Source organism: Gavialis gangeticus, unplaced genomic scaffold, assembly GCF_001723915.1.
Source record: "Gavialis gangeticus isolate Ggan-Ray unplaced genomic scaffold, GavGan_comp1, whole genome shotgun sequence".
NCBI classification, from domain to species: Eukaryota; Metazoa; Chordata; order Crocodylia; family Gavialidae; genus Gavialis; species Gavialis gangeticus.
Window position 1 is genome coordinate 133,823,685 of NW_017729032.1, and position 22,026 is coordinate 133,845,710.

At 41.3% G+C, this 22,026-nt stretch overlaps 1 protein-coding gene across 1 annotated transcript in view; it reads right to left on the reverse strand.

Annotated features, from left to right (window-relative positions):
• Positions 1–13,803: 13,803 nt before the first annotated feature.
• EFNB2 (ephrin B2) overlaps positions 13,804–22,026 on the reverse strand; it is a 53,192-nt gene continuing 44,969 nt past the window's right edge. Inside the window, exons 3-5 of the mRNA XM_019524795.1 lie at positions 19,876–19,968; positions 19,041–19,154; positions 13,804–17,452 (exon numbers count right to left, since the gene is read on the reverse strand). Coding sequence (XP_019380340.1) covers positions 17,070–17,452; positions 19,041–19,154; positions 19,876–19,968 — 590 coding nt within the window. The 3' untranslated portion in view covers positions 13,804–17,069. The remainder of the gene's footprint in view (positions 17,453–19,040; positions 19,155–19,875; positions 19,969–22,026) is intronic.

Here is a 22,026-nt window from a genome sequence, read left to right on the forward strand (position 1 = left end):
TATTTCCTCCTAACCTTGCTTTGTGTGAGAGAGCACTGATTTGTCTTAGCTGCCTAATTCAGTCATGACTGTTGATCCTGAGTGGAGGAAAGTGCCTCCTCCAACCTGGATTTATGTGCCAATTCTCTTTCCTGGCATTTCCTATTGCTTTCCCATTTTTAGATGCCAGCCCTAACATAACTTCCTCTAATATTCATGAGCAGAGAGAGGTATTTACCCTATTAGCCTGTAGTCAAGCAAATGGCAGGGCAGGGAGGCACTTAGGGTGACATGTTGCTTGTGCACAAGCCCAGCTTCTCCCCTGGGGCTGTCAGCAAGGGAAGAAGGGGATGGGGGAGTGGCAGCATGGGGCTGCCATCTGCTTTTAAATGGCCAGAGTGGGGTGGCAGGGAACAGAGCCCCATCGTCTCACAGGCCCTCCCAGCTACCCCAGCTGGAGTAATGGGGAGAGCCAGGCCAGGCTCACAAGGTGAAAGGGCTCCATTCCACCCAGCCTTTCCCCCTCAGCTCTGGGTCAGGGATGGGGCTCTGATTCATGGTGCTTTATGTAAAGCACCATGAGTTAGAGCAGGGACCTGAGCTTCTGTCTACAACCTTAGAAACTGACTCATTCAGAAAGGCATAAGCTTTTATAGACAACAGCCTGCTTTATCACATAGTTTCTTCATCAGTTGTATATACTTTAGTTTTAGTGTATGCATTTTTCCCCCTTACTAAAGCCTTAAAAGAACAACTTTTCTCCCTCCTGTGCTTTGGAAATGTTCATGTAGTAACTTGAGCACAGGTTCAAATTGTATGTCGATGTCTCACAGTTTGATAAATTCCAGATTATTTTGAAACAGTCATAAAGCTCCTGGAATGCTGCAATGGGAGGTCATATCCTTCATGTATTGTGTACTTTTCAAAACTGTCACAATTGCCAGGCAATTCATTATACACGATAAACCAGACCAACCAGTTCTTTCTGGTAGAAAATACATGAATGGAAAAAAAAAGGTAAAAATGTTAGACACGTTTAGATCTGTCTTTAATGGAGTTTTCTGCCTTCCCTCTTGATGAACAAAGAACAGTACTTTCTTTCCCCATTACTGTCCTATTTTAACCCATTTAGCTTGGTATAAACTCTCAGAAGATTTGGGATCATTGTAACAAAAGGGTGTTGAAAAAGGTTTTTAAGCAAAAGAAAATGTGTCTGAACTCACCAAAGCGCTTCAAATGTCATCTAAGATGCAGCATATAGGAGCTGTTGTGGAGCAATTGAACATAAAAAGCACCCTTGTAAAAAGAACACTTAATTGTTCAAGTCCTCTAAAAGTGTATTTTAACATCTGGAGCTGTGCAAACAGAGCAGCTCAGACCTGTACATTGAAGGAGAAGGCAAGGGATGGCAAGCAACAGTGGAATCAACAATGCAGCAGCTGGTTTCTGACCCAAAGTTACTGAAGATCTCAACACAACACTGGCAGCCACAGCTCCCAGCAACATGATCTCTTTCAGATATCTTTCTTTCTAATGTTCTTTTTAGGCATCCTGTAGGCTATGACTGCAGGGAGCAAGCCCTGTAAGCTCTTTCTCTCTGTGTGGAAATTGGCAAAGAGAAGGGAAACAAAATATAAAAGATAGCAAATAGATTTCTGTTTTCTTTCCATAAATTTTGCACGGCCAGCTGAAATGGTGGCTTGCTATAATTAACAAACTTAAGGTAAAAAACAAACAAACAAGAAACAATCAGGTATTTTATTTCTAGATCATCAGGAGTCCTGTCTTCTCGTATGCCCAAGTCAAACAATTACACTGACATCCCCCAAAGCACCTATGTATTCTAGGTATTTAAGTCTCTGCAAAGCTACCTGAGCTGTGATACTGACCCACAGCTAATGTACTGCTTGGAGCCCTAGGTGGGGCCAAAGCCTCATGGGCATTCAGAAAATAGCCATTTCCCTACATCTCTTGCCAGCCAGCACAATCCCTTAGGTACACTCCTTAAAGCCAAGTCATTCAGTTGGGCTGTGGAAAACCCCTGTTCAAATTCTTGTTTTGCAGTGCCAGCTTGGACTGCCAGCTTCCTGTATGATAGAACAGTGCTGTAACTACAAAGCCCTTAGATTAATAGATTCAAAGATGTTAGGGGCTGGAAGGAACCTCAGAGATCAAGTCCAGCCCCCTGCTCAAGGCAGGAAACACTGCTGAGGTCAGAAGATCCCAACGAGGTGCATGTCCAGTCACCTTTTGAAGATCCCCAGGGAAGGTGATTGTACCACCTCTGAGGGGAGTCTATTCCAGACTCTGGACACACGAGCTGTTAAGAATCTTTTCCTAATGTTTAATCTGAAGTGATCCTCTATCAGTTTATGACCATTATTCCCCTGGGGTGCCTTGGTGAACAGGTGTTCTCCTAGCCCCTGATGTTCACCCCTTATATACTTAAAGGCTGCCACCAAGTCCCCTCTGAGTCTTCTCTTCTTCAGGCTGAACAGTCCCATGTCCCTCAGCCTCTCCTCATATGGTCTATTCTCCAGACCTCTAGTCATTCATGTGGCCCTCCTTTAAACTCCTTCCAGCTTCTCCATGCGGTGCCCAGAACTGGACACAGTATTAAAGCTGTGGCCTCACCGATGATGAGTAGAGCAGGAGGGTGACATCCTTAGTCTTGCTTGTGATGCATTGGTTGATGCCAGAGAGTTGTTTGCTTTGCTGGCTATAGCATCGCACTGGTGGCTCATGTTTTGGATAAGTCTCTCTTCAGCTACCTTTTTGGAGCTGCTTCACAGATGCATATCAGGGCAGTACTGATCCCTCATGTCACATGTGGCAGAGGCAGCAGCCAGGCCAGAAGTGTGGTGGCACTTTTATGCCCTCCTCCCCAAATGTTGGTGCCTACAGCTGCCCTAGTGGCTCTCCTGAGTTACACTACTGCTGCTCCACCTTGGATAACTAATGAAATATTTATTGAGGGGAGGAACTAAGTCAAAAGACTAACTCTTTAACCTAGTAGTTGAGTCATTTAGCTAGGATATGACAGGCCTCCTGGTTCCTGCCCCTGCTCCAGTAATAATTTAACTGGATGTTAAAAAGTGATACTAAATAGTTTTTTAAAAGGATTTGACGGATGTTCACTTTTGTGTGCCTGTGTTATGAGGGAAATGTCAGTATTTCCATCAAAAACAAACAATGTTTTAAACCTCTTGAGAAGATTTGTGACCACAGCACCAAAGTAGAATCTTCCCTATGGATGGGACCCCTAAGAGATACCAAGCACATATATTAATGGAAATCTAAATTACTTAATACCTTTCAGGATGCAGCTACTGTGCAAGGAGGAGCATGCCTTAAGAATATGGCCACAACAGTTGGCCACAGTGGTATACCATCACCACCTTACACTTCCTAAATTGGATGACAAGAAGGATTGGTGCAGCCTCCTTGGAAGACTGTGTACATTAGTGGTCACCCTATTTCAAAAAGGGCATTACAGAACTAGAAGGGATTCAAAGAAGGGAAAGAAAGCTTACTGGGGCATTGAATCCTATGGAGAGAGCTTGAAAAAACTGGTATCACTCACAAAGAAAATGTAGTGAATAAGAAAGGTCTTGATAAATGTATACAATGCAATAAATGGCATGGAGAAGATAAGCCAGGAGCTTCTGTTCTTCTTGACTCAGAAGACAGAAACAAGGAGGCATTTAATTAAATTAATTGATCAAAGAAATTACTTTTCACACAGTGTAATGAGACCATGGAACTTATTGCCACAGAAAACCAATGAAGCCCACAACTTTGCAAGATTCAAAAGATGACTGAACCTTCATATGGATAACAAAATTGCCCAGAGTAATAATTAACAAAAACAAAAAATTTGGAAGGGCTATCCATCCCCATGCTTCAAGGCTGAGCTAATCTCTAAGTGTTATAAATCAGGATAATGATCATTCCACATCTGCCTGCTGTGGGGTGCTTATGCTTTCCTCAGAAGCATCTGGTGCTGGCCACTGCTGGAGACAGGATACTGGGCTAGTGGGGCCTCAAGTCTGAACCACTGTGTTTCTTATTTTGCATGCTGCCTGAACAGGGCCTGTGGTTTTCATTCGGCAGCAGGGTGCCTAAAAATTAGGCATCTCAGTGCCGGATGTTCCAATGCCTAAGTTCTTTGTAGATACAGTCCTTAGTGTCTACACTAGGAGTGAAACTCTGGCCTCAGCATTTTAAAATTTTGCTGCATTCTTTCATCTTTTGTATCTGACACCCTGTCTCTTACTTTTAATTAAGAACACTCTGCATTTCTGTGTATCTTAAGATAATATAACAGAGTCTGAAAGGACTTTTGCATAAATAACAGTCCTAAAATCCTTGGCAGCATTATTAAATGCTGCCATATATTTAAAATGGTTTAATTACCATCTTATTCATAACACTCACTGGACTTGTAAGCATGGGTCAAATTCTCTGGTGGAATAAACTGGTGTCATTCTGCTGAAGTTGACACACAATATACATCAGAAGTGAATGTCATCCCCTGTTATTAAATACTATGCCTGTATTTCAAACGTTCTGCTACAAGCTGATTATAATATTAAGAGGATTCAAGTCACAAAGTTAAATCAAGCCTAGTGTGATTAAGGCCTGACAGTTTGTATAGCCAAGGGTATAGCTGGCATCATGTCTGGCTGCCTTTGACTCTGCAAGGAAGAAATAATAGAGCTGTGCGAAGCTTCAGTAGCCAATTCAGTTTGGAGGAGATTTGGCTCAATTCAGCGGACAGATCTCTGAATCCAAATCGAATCGGGAAACCCATTAAAAGGTCTGAATCGAATTGGAAACCTCTTCTGATCTCTCTTGAGCTCTTTTCAAGTCCTCTGATTTCCATCCGGGAAGGTTTTTTAAAATCTGATTAAATGTCCGGGATTTTGCTTTGCTCTGCTGGTGGGAGCAGGGGGAGGATGATCAAAGGCAGCAGGGCACACAGACGTACTTGCCTGTAGCCGCAGAGGCATGCACAGACCCATGTGGCGCTCCCTGCTGCCTCTGATTGCCCTCCCCCTGCTCCCACCCCCAGAGCAAAGCAAAATCCCAGACATTTGGTCATGTGGGGGCTGCGGCTGTGACGGGGAGTGAGGGGGGGGGGGTGTTTCCTGCCCCTACATGGAAAGGGGTGAGGAAACTTTGAAGGCAGCTGGGAACTCTGTGGCCGGCCGGTAGCACAGGGGCCAGTGCCTGTGCTTGCAGGGGCTGAGAAGCCAGGAGACATTGCCAGGGGGAAGGAGGGAGACTGTGGCCAGGCTACCTGGTGCAGCGCAACAGCCTCATCCAGGGTGGGGGGTGCCACAAATCTCCCTTCCTCTTCCCTCCAGCCCATGCTGGGGCCAGATGCACTCCGTTGCCACCTGTGAATCGGAGCCACCTCACTCTGGCCTGGTCAGGACTGGGACAGCTGGGGCTCATCTGGCAGGGCTGGGCAGGGACAGGGGGCTGCAGGTCAGGAATGAGGGGCACCAGCAGGGATGGGGGGGGATTCGCGGGTTGGGAATGAAGGGCACCATTGTGGCCCAGGGCGGCAGGGTACTGCAGTTTGAGAGTTAGGGGCACTGGCAGGGCTAGGGTCTGTGTGTTGGGAGTGAGGGGCTGAAGGGGGCTGTGGCTTGGCAGTGCGCTGGCATGTCACTGCCCCCCCACACTGTCATATTCCCCCCCACACACACACATGACAGGTGTCATCTTTTTCGGACCTGGAAATATGGAACCCTATGTTTACATCCGGGAAAGTCCACCAGGAGTCCAGAGTGGAGCTGAAACTCACACCCCTGGAGCCATAGTGGGACACTTTAACTACTCTTCCCCTACACTTCAGGGTTAACATAAATGTAATGGCTTTGTGCTTCTCAAAGTATCCATTATTTCCAGGCAACTCCAGTGAGGCATAGAAGGTGTATGTTCTGTATTGCTAAATAAGGTAACATGAAACTTCTCTGCTGTGTTTCTCATATTTAGTGTGTAATATGCATGGTGACTCAAGCCGGGGTTGACTGTGAAGGCTATGTAGAACATCTAATAATACAGAGGAGTGCTGCTTTATACCAAGGAAGAACACAAGAAATACATTAAAGATATGTTGCTCCCCAACCATTTCCAGATTCAGCTTCAAATTCTGTTCCTAATCTTAGAGTATTCGACAGGTTTAGAAAATAATCTATGATGTACTGTGACAGTAATGCCTAAATTGGAACACTGCAGTTGCATCTCATTACAAAAAAGTTCCCATTGATGTCATATCTGAATGTTACCCATAAGGAGAAAGTGAGCACATGAAGATATATTGTTTCTTTTCCTACTCTCTGCGTACATCTACACATACAATTAATGTGAATGAATACATTCTGGCAGAGTCCACATCGGAGGTTATTGTTCCTAGGTACTGTGTTTACACATGCACCTGGGGTCACAGCACATCGAGCTGGGTCAGAGCAGCCCCGGCTGGCATAGGATCTGGTGCGGGGGGGTTCAGCCAGCCAGCCCGGGGCTGCTCTGACACAGCTCAGCATGCTGAGGGATGGCTGGCTGGGGCATGTGGGTGCTCCAGTGCAGGACTAGCTGGCAGGCAGGCCCCCACACTGAAGCACCCGTGTGCCCCAGTCGGTCCTGTCAGCATCTACACGTGCATTGCAGCACGCTAAATAATGCCGCTGCAGAATAGTACCTGTGCTTACAAGTACTAACACATGGCAGAATTAATGAGCTTACTGCTGCCTAATAGGGCTGCATGTGTAAAAGCTGAGACTTTACTGTAGAATTAATTAGGGACCTCCCTAGTAACCATCTCATGTAGATGAAACCCCTGTGTAGAAGGGTCTGATTTTTTTATTGTTTATTGGTGTGGAGTGCCCTGTGAAAAAAGCTGGGTAGAAGTAGGTTGTAGAGGATCACTTTTATCCTGATACCTTTTGCAAGTAAGCTTCAGATTTGTAGGTTGGAACTCATGACAAAATATTTGAACACAGAAGCATAGCATCCCTCACAAAAAACCCTCAACCTATGTCAGAGCAAAAACGAGCCAACTTCTGCAAAAAGTCCTTTGGTCATGTCCAGACATGCAGGCACGTGCCGGTTGTGGTGCCACAAACATCTTTGTGGTGCCACAAGCTGCACCCTGGGAATGTTAAAACATGCCCTGTGCTGCAGATTTGCAATGTGGGGCCAAAATTTGCTACTGGGAAATCCTGGTAGCAAAAACAGCACTGGGAAAAAAGTGGTGTGGCATACACAACAGAAGAGTGCATCAGAAGCCACCAAGACTTAGTCCTCCAGGGAGATGCTCTGGCTGCTGGCCAGGGCATCTCCACTCCTACAGTCGTGTCCGAGCTGCTCCAACACACTGGGACCTGGGAGGAGCTGAGCAAGAGCAGTTTGCCCAAAGCAGGATAATTTGTCCCTCACCAAAGTGCATATACAGGGGTGTGCGCTGCAGCAAAGAGTACAGCACAAATTTGTGCCGGTACGATTTTTGCCACTGCAACTGCACACCCCTGCACATCTGGATGCAGCCTTTTAGTATAAGTTTTCCCTCATGAAGATGAGTTAATGGGCAGCCAGAATCATTTCATACTGAGCTAAGGACTGAAAGAAAAAGTAGGGAAAGTACTAGATACTTTTCCCAGGAGTATTTAAGAACTCCTTATGGGAAAAGTATATTTGGCATCTATATCCCTTGATGAGAGAGCGCAAAAGAAATATAACAGCAAGATATTTCTCAAAGCCAGTATATAAAATCTACACATAAATATATGCTCTCCTGAGCCTCCCCCACATGTTCCTAGGCACTAGTCTATTATTGGTGTCTTCTGCGAGGGAACGCTGAGCAAACATCACAAGCAGCCAGCTGCAAGAAACAAAACTGCTTGTGTAAGTACATTTTTGACAAATACAGTTCTTATTATTTTATCTTAAGAATATTTAAACTTGGGGGAGAATGGGATGTAGGGGGGACCGGAAACATTGCTGTTGTAAAACAGAACGCTAGCATGGGGTAAAGGGATTTATGTTTCTGTTGGATGATCTGTGTTAGTAGAAATTGCTTTGTATTATGTGTAATCATATAGGTTACACCAGCTGGGGTCTAAAATGCCCAGACTTCACTTTTATCACTGCTTGTCAGAAGGTACAAGAAGGACAGTGCTACATAAATAAGCCCAATGCTGGCCTCCACCATGCAAATGCATAGAGCAGTCAAAGTAGTAAAGCTTTCTAATTCTCCATGCTGTGCTGACTTTCAAAGAAAAAGTATTGATTATTGCCAAAAGTCATTCTATCTTTCAAATACATACATTTAAATGTGTGTGGCAAACCAATCACAATTTCTTTTATTCTGCCCAAAGTAAACTGCTTTGGCTTTCCTGGGACCAGATTTCCATTTTTTTTAATGGTTTAACATTTTTGTACACATATTCTACTGAGGAGAAGAAATGGACAACTAAGTGGATTCAAATGAGCTAAGCTGAGTTTATATCATGCATTCCTTTTTTTTTTTGGATCCAGACATACAAGTTTAGAAATGCAATTTTTTTGCTAAAAATAACATGAAAGTCCCAGCCTGGAGCTGAATGTAAAACAGCAGTTCTAGGGGGAGAACTGCAAAATGGTTTGCTCTAAGAGACTTAAAGGAGCCTCTTTCCATCATCTGTGGGAGCAGAAAGACAGGATTTCCCCTCTGAAGAATAATCAACAGCATTAGCTAGTGCAGCTGGGCCAACAGAAAGCATGGTCTACACTCTGTGGGTAGGAATGTATGCCCCCTTTGCCCAGCTGTGCTTAGTGGCCAAATGCACTTTGACCCATCGGCCTGCCCATGGAAGCCTGAACTAATCACCAAGAGCACCTGTAGCCTAAGATATATTTACTAGTGTTCCAGCTTTCCCATACTGCCAGCTCCATAGCATGTAGTAGCCCTAAATGAGAGGTTCTTTAAAAGGTAAAGGACTTTGGAGTTAGGATAATGGACATGTGATTGGGACATGGCCCAAGTGTACGCAATAACTGGGAAACATGTACCATTCATCTGGCTTGCAGGGCTGAATGGTTGAATATCACTAGTATAAATGATTGCCCAGGCTACAGTTTCAGCATAACAGTCAAGGAGATCAGAGAGACTGAACATGGAGAAACGTATTACTCCCATGATGCACCCTGCCATTCAGTTGGAAGGAAGAATGCATAGGCTCATGGGAGTTGTCATCCTGGGAAGAAGTTGAGACTATGGGAAAGAGTGGAAACACTGGCCCTACAAATCCTAATACCCATGACTTCAGAGTAGGAAAGTGCATTAGGTGATGTTGTTGCCTAACTGCTGTAAGCCAGCAACAACCATGCTTGGTGATTGTGAATATTACTTTTTCTTCACACCTCTACTGTGAAATTTACTAAAAATAACCATGACAGAATTGTAGCTTTAGTGATGGCTACCGCCTTGGCAGACACCAGACATTCAAATGTAGTCCTCTGCATTTGTTTATTTTTATCAAAAGGATGCATTTTTCCAGGCTGAGCTAGAGGCAGGCTCTGTCATGGAGCCCATAAAGAATACACACACTTTTTGTATCAGTCATCAAGAGGACACACAAAACATACTAATCAACAGGTTATACCTAGTACTGTATTGGCAGGCCCATGCGTACATGGTCCAGCCCATGGCCCAGAAATTGGCTTAAAAATCACAAAGTAATAAATATGCAGATCACTTAATTTCCCTTCTGGCTTTTGAGCCTTTAGCATTCACGTTCTCAAGTGATCCTCTACAATGACAAGACCTGAAACTTATTAAAACATGAGAATTGAGATTCTCATTTGGTTGTATTCCTCCAGGAACTGCGATTTTTAAAGCAACAAATATCATGAGGCTCATGGTACAATTGCAAGAACCAGCAACACAGCACAAGATATAAAGAGTATAAAGCGAATATAGAGAGACACTCTTTGGGAGAGTGTCTAGTAAGCATGAAACAGAAGCTGGGCACCATGTCTAGGGGAGTGCATTGAGTAGAGGGGCAGAGCACAGACTGTCTGGGTGATGGCACATGATACAGGGAGCAGAACCACATACAGAGCACTTGTTGAGTGGCTAGTATAGAAGCAGCAGGTATGTGAATGCATAGTATGCATAGAGCAGAATACAGTTTGGATGTTTATATTAAGACAGGACAAAAAGAAAGGTTCAATTTATGTTTATTATCCATGTGCTAGTAATCTAATCAAATACAGTACCTATTTTGAATAAATATGAAGAGCAAACCACTATGTATATCCAATAAAATACAAATTATAGTTATGGAAATGAAATAGCAGTCCCTCACACACTTTGTTGTTAGTGTGTTTTTGAGTACATCCTTAGTGCTGTGTGACACTCCCATCCAAAACACTCTTCCCACTGAGAAGCAATTCAATCTCTGCAGGCATTGTGGGCGGGTGTGAAATTCAGGATGGTTGGACCAGATGCAAAACTGAGCAACACCAACATACAGACCAGCTGAGAAATCTGACCCTGAGAATACAGCACAACTGTTTTTTCCAAACATTGGCCCTGGCAGCTCAGGGAGATGGACTCAGGTGGGGTCACTAGGCATCTAAACAGCCCAGCACATATTTAATTAAGATTTAGAGGACTGTGGGGCTGGATTTGTTTTCTCATATGTATGGAAAATGCGAAACACATTATAGGTGCTAATGAATTACAACCAACTAAACAAGAAGAGGGGAGGGCTTGCCTCATCATTCTGACTATCCTCCAACCTTCCTGTCACTTCTACTGGTTTCCACACTGTTCCCATTTCTAGCGCTGGTTCCCACTGACTCTAGCTGTAATGTCTTTCTCTGCTCCCAGCATCCATTAGCGGAACTGCCTACCACCTGCTTTTCCTACCCACTCAGATTACTGTCCACCATTCAGCAATTCTTATCTCCCTTCCATCTCCCGTTCAGCTTGGCAATTTTTTTTTCAGTTTCTGCAGCAATCCATTATGAGCAGCAATGACATCATTACCACCACCACTAGGTCTGACAGCTAGGCCCAGGTTGGCTCTCCACTGCTTTCTCAACAACTCATATTCTCCATCCTTCCCATCACTGCTCTGTCCCCCCTACTCTATCCCCTGGGCTCCATATTCAGCACCCACCCTTCTCCAGGACCAGTCTGTCACAGTCATCCTCTCCTTTTCCAAGAAATGTGGGTGAACCATTGCCTCTGTGTGGCAAGACTGTCAGGCTCTGCTCACAAGTTTAGTTTGGGAGGAATTCTAGGCACAGCTAGGAAAATGCCACATGATCCTCACATCTCTTATGTTCATTTTATTACTATTCCCACCAACTTACCTTCAGGCAGCTCCCAAGAGAAACATGAAGACCTAATTAATTAAACCTTGGAGCATGTCACTAAGTTATATGTAGGTAGACATTACTTCATTATTTTATGGAGGTTCAGCTGAGGCCAGGGACACTATTAGTAGCATGGCTGGGAATAGAAACAAGAAATTCTAACTCCCAGCCCCTTCCCTTTCAAAAAAAAGCCCATTATCCTATTTCTAGTCTTATGCTTCTGATGCTGGTTTCCTGATTCCTTGCTCTGTGACTGCAAAAGAGCTTGCTCTAAAAGTAGTTTGCCATATTGTACTTATAGTTTTACATACCCAATAGGTTTTACTTATAGTTCTACATATGCAACAGGTCTCTATTTAACCATTACAATGGATTTTGAACGAGTAAGTTGTCTGCAAAAAGGGAATTTATAGTGGCCACAGAATCAAAGTAAGTATACTGCTCATGGAGTTAACATGATTGATGTAATACAGTGATACCCAAAAAAAGATGTATAGCATTTCAAACACAGGTAGTAGTGTTCTTTTATGCTCACTCCCTGAGACACTGTTTTATGTAATAGGTTCCTATTCCACTTTAGACCAATAGCAACTGTGCATTATAATTTTATTTTTCACTTAGCAGAGCCTATTGACTCAGACAGACTCTTGCTAGGGAACCAGGCTTCATAATGAAGGCAGTACATTCTGATTTTGTGCTTGTTTGATAATTAATAGTGCAGTGTCAGCAGCAGCAGTGCAAAAATACAAGTATATTTTTCTCCTGCAAGTTATAAAGCATGTGCTGCATGCAATGGCTTTGTTGGATATATTCCTATAAGGCACACACCATTCACAAAAAAAGTGCAATAGACTGAACGGAGCTTCTGTTTTTCCAGATGCTCTACCCCCTTAGCCTAGTATCTTCACCTACCCTGAAAGAGTTTTGTCAGCATAACTGTATGGGTAGGGTTATACTGGCCATTCCCTCCATATACCTTACACTAACAAAATGAGGTTTGACTACTACAGCTTAAATTTGTTTCCCCAAACAAATAAGCTATACTGGAAAAAATGCATGATGGTTTTTGCCAGCATTACATGTCAGCTTGAGAAACAATGTGCAAGCATAGATCAACCTGAGTACCTCACAGTCTTTAATAACATTTTTTCCTCTCAATGCCCTGACATGGTTGATAAGTATTGTTACCCACATGGTTAAAAAGATCTGGAGATGGAGAAATGAAAATCTTGATCTAGCAAAGCATGGAAGGAACTCTTGCATACTTGAGTAGTGCCAAGTAAAACTGCTCACGAGTAACTTCTGTAGGATTGGCAAGTGTTTGAGAAGCCAGTGAAACGCTCTGGGGTTTAAAATGAGGTGTTTTCATGGCTAGCCTGAATGACCTAACCAAGATCTTACAGGAAATCTGGGGCAACGTCAGAAAGTGAACCCAGATCTTCCAACCTCAGTCTATAACTTCACCTCAAAACCATCTTCCCTCTGAAAGTCGGTGATCTGGACCAATTGTACTGTATTAGCTCTGCCAGCATGGAGATGCATGTTTACCATACTAGACAAGCTGATTAAACTCATTGATATTCTCCAGGCCTACGTCACGACCAATGTCAAAAAAATGTGTCACCGCACACACACTTCACCTGCAAGTTTACTTTTTACCTATCATTTATTCTTTCCTTGATTATTCAGCAAAGACAAATAATTTGACAAATTACACAACTAAAGCTATGAATAACTAGCTGCCTTCCTTGAATGGAACTGCTCAGACAACTTGGCATCAATTGTTAAAGTGACAAAAGCATCTTTCCCCTCCTCAGACCTCCCCCCATATTACTCTGCGCATGATTGTTCAAATTATGCACTTCAAACAGACTGAAAGATATTTCACTTTCAAGGTGACTGGGCTTTGTTAAAAATGAAGGTATTTGTTAAATGTGGGTGTCAGTTGTTTTAGGGAAAATTACAGAGAGCAGCTCAGCGACAGACTTAGTAGCAAGGCTCGCATTATTGGCATAGCATACAGCCTAATCCTGAAAATTTTTATGCATTTCCTTGTCTACCATGGCCAGTCCTCACTGATTGTCAAACTGCTACTCCTACTCATAAAATGAGGTCCGAAGGCATTAGCAGGTCTGAGGCCTTGTAAGTGTTTGCATGGTTAAGACACTTCGGCCCAAGCACAGGAAAATAGCTGTGCCTGCATCAAACCCAATTAATCTCAGTGTATCTCATGACAATGATATAAATCAGCTTGCAGGACTGGGGACTCAGGCTGAAACAAAAGCAGACTTGCCTAGACTACACTGCTAGCTCTCCCTGAAAGTAGCTAGAAGCTATAAAGAAACATTTTTCAATTTGCTTATTTTAATAAAGGAAAAGGAAAAAGGAAAGGAAAAAGAAAAAAACAAAAGGAAAGAATGAAAGAAAGAAAATACTTAGAAGGCAAGATTTCCATAGGAAAAAAATATTTTATTTTTTTAAGAACAAATTCAATTTGAAACAGATGTGGAATGTGATTTTCATAGTTTTCATTTTCTGGGAGCTAATTGCAATGTGGAACTAAAGCAGGTTTCAAACCTATGACAGGCTAGTTAAAAAAAACAAAGAAAGAAAAAAATTATTTATAACTCAAGCATAATACTGTGTTACTTACAAACTGGACAAAGAAATTCTTAAATAAATATTCATGGTACACAATTACAGCACAAATATGCAGCAATTTGGCAACCTTTTATACCATTTTTTTCCTCAATACAGTGCAAAGGGGAATGACACTGCCTTTAAACAAGCTGTAGCTAAATACATTGCAAAATTCAAATTTTATACAAAACATCTTGCTTAGACTTTATAAAAAACCAACATTGCTCTATATACACAATCTGGTTAAGAAAAGCCATTTCTGTCTTGTTTTCATGTGTATTTTTTTTTATTTAAAAAGGTGAATAAGGCTACTGTAACACCCCGAATCCATATACAGTAAATCTGAACCTATTTACAGCATCTTCACTTAGACATGATGGTGCAAATTCCAAAGTCAGGTGACTAGGGATGATAATACAAGCAAGGCATTTACAGTAACTTTTTGAAGCTGAACCAACGTCAAATAAAGGAACAGTTGGTAGATTGTCATAATTCTGCACCAGACACAAAACAGACGCACAGTACATTTTAATTGGTTGCAGGTTGCTCTTCGTCAATTCCTCTGATTTTCACAGTTTAGAACATAACCAGAATGTAGCCAACTGACGAAACATACACTTGATTAAAAAAATTTTAACCCCCCCCCAAAAATAAAACAAGCTTACTATACCCATCTTTTCCCTTTCTCCCCCTCCCTCAAAATAAAATCTTTAATGACTTACAAAAAAAAAGCCTTGTATGGACAGATTCACAGAAAGGAGGGGTTGTTGGAAAGAATTACATATGTACTGTAGTTAGTCACCATGGTAACCTTCCAAAGAACCATGGTTGTTGCTTTAAAAAAAATAAAAAATAAAATTTTAAAAATCCCCTTTCGGACTAGTATCCCAACATCATTTTCAGGTTCAGAAAATAGAGAGAGTAATCATTTCTATGACAGTTCATTTCTTTTTCCTTTTTTGCAGGTGCTTGCTGGAGGTCTGAGAACCTTAAAATGCTGTTGCTACCTTTTCTTTCCAAATCAGAAAGCAAAGTGTTACCATAGTAACATGACTATGTTAAAGATGTCTATTTTGCATAGCACATAAAAAGTAAATTTTTTTTCTTTAAGGATGGGGGTTGTGAGGGTATAACAGAGCTAAAGCAAAAACTTTAAATCTGAAACTCACGTCTGTGTGACCTGATGAAATCTATAGAACACTTCAGCCCGTAAGGCAAGGGAAAACACAACACAGAAAATAAATGCCGGAACATCTTGTCATTGTTAAATATATGATGCAGTAACATTGATTTCCTGGTATTTTTGGGCTTGTATTTCCTAGTCTACTGTTATGCGAGACGCCTTTAGAGGGCTTTGTTATTTTTGTGTTTGCTCTCATTATTGTTATTTTTGGAATGAAGTTGTTTTTCCCAGAAGCAGTTATCCATTTTTTTTAAATGCTGACAAGTTAAGACTATTTAATTGCCACAATGAATTTCACATCTTCTGGTGTAGTTTCTGTGCAATCTCAAAATATATATTAGTAAAAAAGAGAAAGAAAAAAGAAAAATTCTCACTTTATATTCCTTGTGTTTTATATACCTATTATAAATAAGATGCATCTTCCTTCTCTCTCTCAATGTCATAATTTATTTTATGCTTATGGACTGTAAGAGGTTTGCCATATGTGCTTTTACTTTGAAACAGAGCACCAATGAACTGCTGTGTCAGTAAGAGTACCTACACTGCACCGTGCAGGGACAGCACTGCCATAAACCAAAGTGTCAAAAGGCTCAAGTCAGAAGCAAAATTCTGATCTATTTTTAGAGATGAGAAAGTTTTTAATAAAGTCAGTGGTGATGGAATTACAGCTCATTTGACCCTTTGGTTTATAGTCATCTAGGTCAGATTTGGCTCTCTGCTATTTTCTTAAATGCGTTCCCTGTGTTTAGTATGATGTGACAGTATAGCAGCTGAGTCTGCTTAAAAATCATCCAAAGCAGACTAAGTTTTTGCTACAGCTTCAAAGCTGTATACCTTATTGCCAGTACCACAACAGCATTGCCCTAATAAATCAGCGGCCTACTATTATCTTGTCCTCCAAGCTTGTTCACTTACTAACAATACCCCTTTGTCCAACTGTATTGAAGGTACTATCGTTTTCTGCACATTGCTAATTGATAACTGTGAATTCCTTCAAGTGCAGCCCTAATCCACTGAGCATGGTGTTGTGTCTCTTATACTTGCCTCTTAAAACTTAGCATACCAAAGTGCTGTGCTACCTAAATAGTTTCTTTCCAGCTTCTATTTCAGAGGTGGCAGCATTCAACTGCAATTGCAGTCAGTCCTTCCTCCCCCAACACTGCCCAATTCTGGTCTTGACTCTGCTGACAGCCTAACTTTTGGCTGGAAGGCTCCTTATTAGCAAACGTAATTTCTATAGCTGTATTACCCATTCAAGTGAGGCTGCTGCAGCTGATGGATGGAGCATGGCACTCCGAACATTAATGTTCTATTAGTGATGCAGGAGGTGGAGTGAAAGGAAATCTTATGTGAAGGATGGCAGAACCGTTATTTCTGGGTAACAGAAATAAATGTAACAGTGACGGACTAAAAGCAAGAGAACTTTAAAAGTCTTACTTCGACGCTGAGGTCTGTGTGACAAATCCAGTATGCACTGAGAAACACTCTCACAAAGTCAGAAGATTGCATTTCAAGCTTGATATCCTAGAGCACCTTCCCAGGATGCCTAGGACTATTAACATCCACGAATCACTCCATCTTCCCTTGGCTTTTGTACACGCCTGAATGCCTGCAGCACATGGCTTAGAGGATGATGAATGTAACAAGAGTACAGCAATCAGAATGGGTATCTTCTACATAAAGTCTTCCAGCTTTTAGTGAATATTTATTCACCAAGACAGGAATCCTACAGACTAGATAAGCTGTCCAGCTCAAGGCTCTCTGAGAAAGAGGTCTTGCCTTTACCCCTGTGCTTGAGTCAATATTAGTGCACAAGGCATCATCACAAGCCCCAACAGAAAGCATTTGACCAGTAAGTTTCCTCTATACCTCGAATGTACCACGTAGTTTTTCAGACCTTGTAATAAATGTTTGCTGGACTCTGAGGAGGCATCTCTTGAACTATATACACTGGATGTCCATAGTCACCACTGACCTTTTCATAGTGTGGGCAAAATACACTGTCTGCAGTCCTTAAAGGAATGATAATGTCACTGGGCTCAGATCCATTGTTGTTGCCACTGCGCTTTGGTGTGGCTAATGTACTAAGTGACAGAGTTGTAGTGTGCTGCGGCGAATGCTTCCTGTGTCTTCTCCGGTACTTCAATAAAAGAACCACCAAAGTGATGATGATGACAATAAAAATGATGCACCCTGATGCAATCCCTGCAAATAAGGCCACCTCAGAACCAAGTATACTGGACTGTCCAGCCTTGCTGCCACCTGTGCCAGATCCTAGAAAGAGTGAAAAAAACCCATACAGTTATCAGCATTCTGTGACTATTTTATGGTGTTAAAATACGTGAAGACTAAGCAGGTCTGCAAGAATTAACTGGCAGCTATACTTTGACAAACCAATTACCCTGTTAGGTAGCAAAATGCAAACAGCCAAACTCAGCAATCAATGTTAAACAAGACTTTGTGTCTGTTGGTCTTACTTTTATGCTGCTCCCAAACCACATTGTTTTCATATATCATCATCCATCAGCAGTAAGGACTGGCCCTGACAAAGCAGCCTTTGATGCATGCCGCATCTTTTAACAGATGCTGGCCAGCTCCAGGCAGCAAAGAGGGAAGAAAAAAAGGGAAGAGGCAATGCTCAATGCAACTGACAATTTTTGGTATCACACTGTTCTGCTACTTTCTCTTTCAGACACTATTTTAAGTGAAAGCACCAATTGTTTGTCTACTTACATAGACATTTCTTGCTTGTTATTGAAATAAGGAAGCTTGAGGCAGTGTAGGAGATGGGTAAAATGTTTATGACACATAACCAATTTTTATTACTTAATTTACATTTCGTTTTTGGAAAGAAATAGATTTGGAAGACGGATTAAAAAAAGTTCTCACACTGAACAGGCTGCTGAATGTTTGGCTTCATCACATTATCAGTTTGTCAGAAAAAATTAAATGAATGTTCACTTGACACTTTCTCACTTAGAAAGTTTGAAATAACTTCCCTCCCTTGATGCTCAGTTCCAGATGGAATAATGCTGTGGATGCTGAATTTACATAACTATCAACCCTGCCTACTGTAACCTTAGCACAAAATTGCTGATGCCTGCTTGACAACTGCTAAATCAAAGATTCATTAGCCTAGAGGCAAATAATGAAGCTGGTAAAGAAAATGCTAAGCCTTCACTGAGAACCCAGAGTCAACCATTTTGTTTGGAATGTTTTCAATTTGATGCCTGTTATCATGGCCTTTTTTAGGTTTTTTTTTTTCCTTCTTTTTTTTTTTGTACAATTAAAACACAAAATACAGTTTGAAGATTAACTAGCCTAGAAGCCATTCCTTCCTTCCTTCTGTTAAAATACATATATAACCCTCCCCCCGCAGATCTTTGAATTTAGTGAAGGATTGGTTGTTCATGTGTACATTTTACATATGATCAGATAAGAGATCAGAGCATTAATTATACATGCATTAAAATAAACCTTATAGACGGATGTCGAGAAGCACTTGATAATGCATCAGACGGGAAGAGAAAGAGAAATACTCTTTCATCTGCCAGGGTATTAAATGAAAGGCAGCACTTACAATCATAAAGCTATTTAGGGAGATTTCTATCCAAAAACTTTCCTGGAAATGAGTGATATTATTATAAGGTATAATTAACTCCAACTGTAAAATGAGAGATGGGGAATACTCATTCCCACCAAAACTTACAGCTCCTAGCCACCACACACTGGTGCATCCAAACATTTTTTCCATTCAACTACATAAGTAGTTATCCTTAACAAATTGCTAAAATAATAATGTGGGGAGTCAGGGATCCCTTAAGCTGCCCACTCCCCAAAACAAAAAAATCCTGAAGTCTACCTGAATGGTCCTTTACAAATGGACTTGTTGTGGAGCTTTTCCCATTGGTACCAGCTTCCTGTTCTGGACGTTTAGTTGGATCAGTATGACGGGGTGACCCAGCAGAACTGGGATCTATAAGAAAGAAAAATGATTAATTGCTGCTTAGACATCTGATAACCCTAAGCTTTATCAGCTGGTTATATATACCTCATGAGCTTTGAACGTGAGATATAAGAATGTAATTTTTCTTTAAAAGCAAAATAGTTATAATAGTTACTTAAAAGGTTTAAATTGGAGGCCATATGCAGAAAATATAGGTATTCTTGTAATTGGCAAGAAAAGTTTTGCAGATGACATGTCAGTTTAACTGAGCAAGTTGACTGACTACTAAACCAACTTCTAGTTAGAAGGATAATTCTCTCTTTCTGCACAATAGGTTATCTATATATGAAGAGAGACAATGAACAAAAACCTCTTCTGTAGTCAGAATTCATAACAAGCAAATTACAGAAATGTTAGCTTTCCTCCTTTCATTCATTTTAAATAAATTTTGAACTGTGAAGTTACAGTTTTGTTTTTAAAATAAAACTAAAAATGACTGAAACACATTATTCCCAGATGACCTTTTCCTTCCAGGGAGCTCTCCAATAAAGAGATCTTATTACATCAGCTCTCCTCTTGTAGAAATCTGTCAGTAGCTTAGGTACAGAAAATAGGCTTTGCTTTCAAAACCTAAGGAAAGAATGACCGCACTAGACTCACTTGGCACTCTACGCCATGCTATTAAAAGGAGCCTGAAAACTAAGTGGGGTACTGATCAAAGTGATTTCATGAAACAGCAGATGGTCTTTACCTTGTCCAACTTTCATAAGGATCTTCATGGCTTTTGTCTGGCACACCCCTCCCTCCTGGTTATCCAGGCCCTCCAAAGACCCATTTGATGTTGCTGATTTAGGGGGAAGGGGGAAAAAGGAAAAGAAAAAATCAGAAAAAAAAAAAAATCAACAAGCACAGCGACATGAACACAAGTGTCTGCAAACAGAGATTCCTTTAGTCTAATAGAAACTGTTCTTGCTGCTTCAGCTGTAAAACGCTGAAGTCTAAAAGGATGAATACACCACTAAGTTTTACATTATGTACACATGTGGGAATGTGTTATCAGGTTTCACATTTACTCAACCATTTTTTTCTTCTACGCACAATTGACTGGCTTGCTATTATGCCCTTGAATGAAAGGGCAGCACCATCCTAAAAAGGCAACATCCAACTGAAAGAGAGGCCCTGCCAGGCTCAAAGGAGCAAAGTACTTAATTCAATCATTTTTTTAAGCAATATTATTATAATCACTACATTACACCTGCTTCCTCTATTACATATCTCCTGTTTAAGGAAATACATGCACACAAAGGACCCAGGTGAAATCCGAGATTCCATACTGATAGGAAAACAGTATTTTTTTTTTTTTTTAATAAACTCTTATTTTTCTTAGGGGTTTTATTTTATGTTCAACTTCTACAGAAATTATTTAGAGCTTATGCAAACAAATGGGTGTTTCCCCATGTTTAAACTGCTCTTTCTTATCTGCCTGCTTGCTTGCTTGAACTCCACACCCACTCAACAACCCCACTGTGAGCTGTTACTGTAATTTGAGTTGTGCATTAAGCATAACTCCCTTAGGGAGGCTGTATTAAAAAATCATAATCTAAGGGTGAGCACACAATGCAGTCCCACCGTAGCTAGCTTAGGTCCTAGTAGAGGTCTAGTTGCAGCAGCATAGAATTTGTTGTGGCTATAAACCCTATCCAAGAAGCTGGGTAAATATTTGGGCAGCCAGTTTGTGCTGTCATGATACTGATACCCAGGCATGCTAGTCTGAAGACCGTTCAAGGATGCGTATGCTACACTGCAATAACAATAATGTTGCCACTGTAGTGTAGACTTACCCTTAGCCACTTTAATCTTTCTGCAATAATCAAGGCAATCACCATGTTCCTTTCATGCAACATGAAAGGTTTTTCTTCCTTGCATTTTTACGACTATAATATATAGCTCCAATACTAGTAGTAATCAGCCTTCTACTACATTTCTACAACTATGACAATACTGCACATATACCAAAAAATCAGCAGTGTGTAGCACCTAATAGAGCATGATGATTCCAAATATTAGTTCATTTGCTATTGTCAAGATTTCTATGAGCTTCTTGCCCATTTCCCTTCACCTCCCAATACACATTTTAGGCCACTGTTGCATAAGTAAGCAACCAAATAAATAACAGATCCTAAGTGTTTTACTTGCTGAGGTTCTCATGAGCGACTTGCTGCTTTAATGGCACTGTTCTTCTTTCAGACTCACTCTTTTCATCTGGGGACCTAATACAATACAGCAAGAGTTTCAAGCTGCTCAGCAATTTGTTTTTAGTTTTCCTTCTCGCTTCCTTCCCTTTCCTTTGGGATTCACCTTTAAATACAGCTCATGTGCATTTCCTCCACAGTGTCTTCCAGACCCATGTTAATATTTTCCTTCCTCTAATCTTCTCCCACGCTGTAAAGTTATAAACACTTTACTGCTGAACCTAGCTTCCTAGTCTTTGATCCACCTATTGTTTTTGTTCCACTTCTCTCTCCTGTGTGTAATCTGATGCGCTTCCACTCGAACATCCCTCCTTTCAACTCCTCTTATGCTTTTTCCTTACATTTGGTCCCTCCCAGTTTTTTCCCCTCTACAACTGATCTTGTTTTTCCCCCCTCCCCCAGTTACTGGAATTTGGAGTTTGGGGGTTTTTTTCCCCCTGAAGTTGAAAACACAAGAGAGCTAAAAACCTACAACGAGTAATTTAAGATGAAAGCAAATCTGAAATGTGCCACTGCATTGCCAGACCTGGAAAATAATGGAGACATAGTTTTGTTTTGTTCCCTGCCCACCCCCACCCCCCCGGGGTGGAGGGAGGGGGAGGGGGATGGGGAGGTAAAAAAAAAAAAAAAAAAAAAAAAAAAAAAAAAAA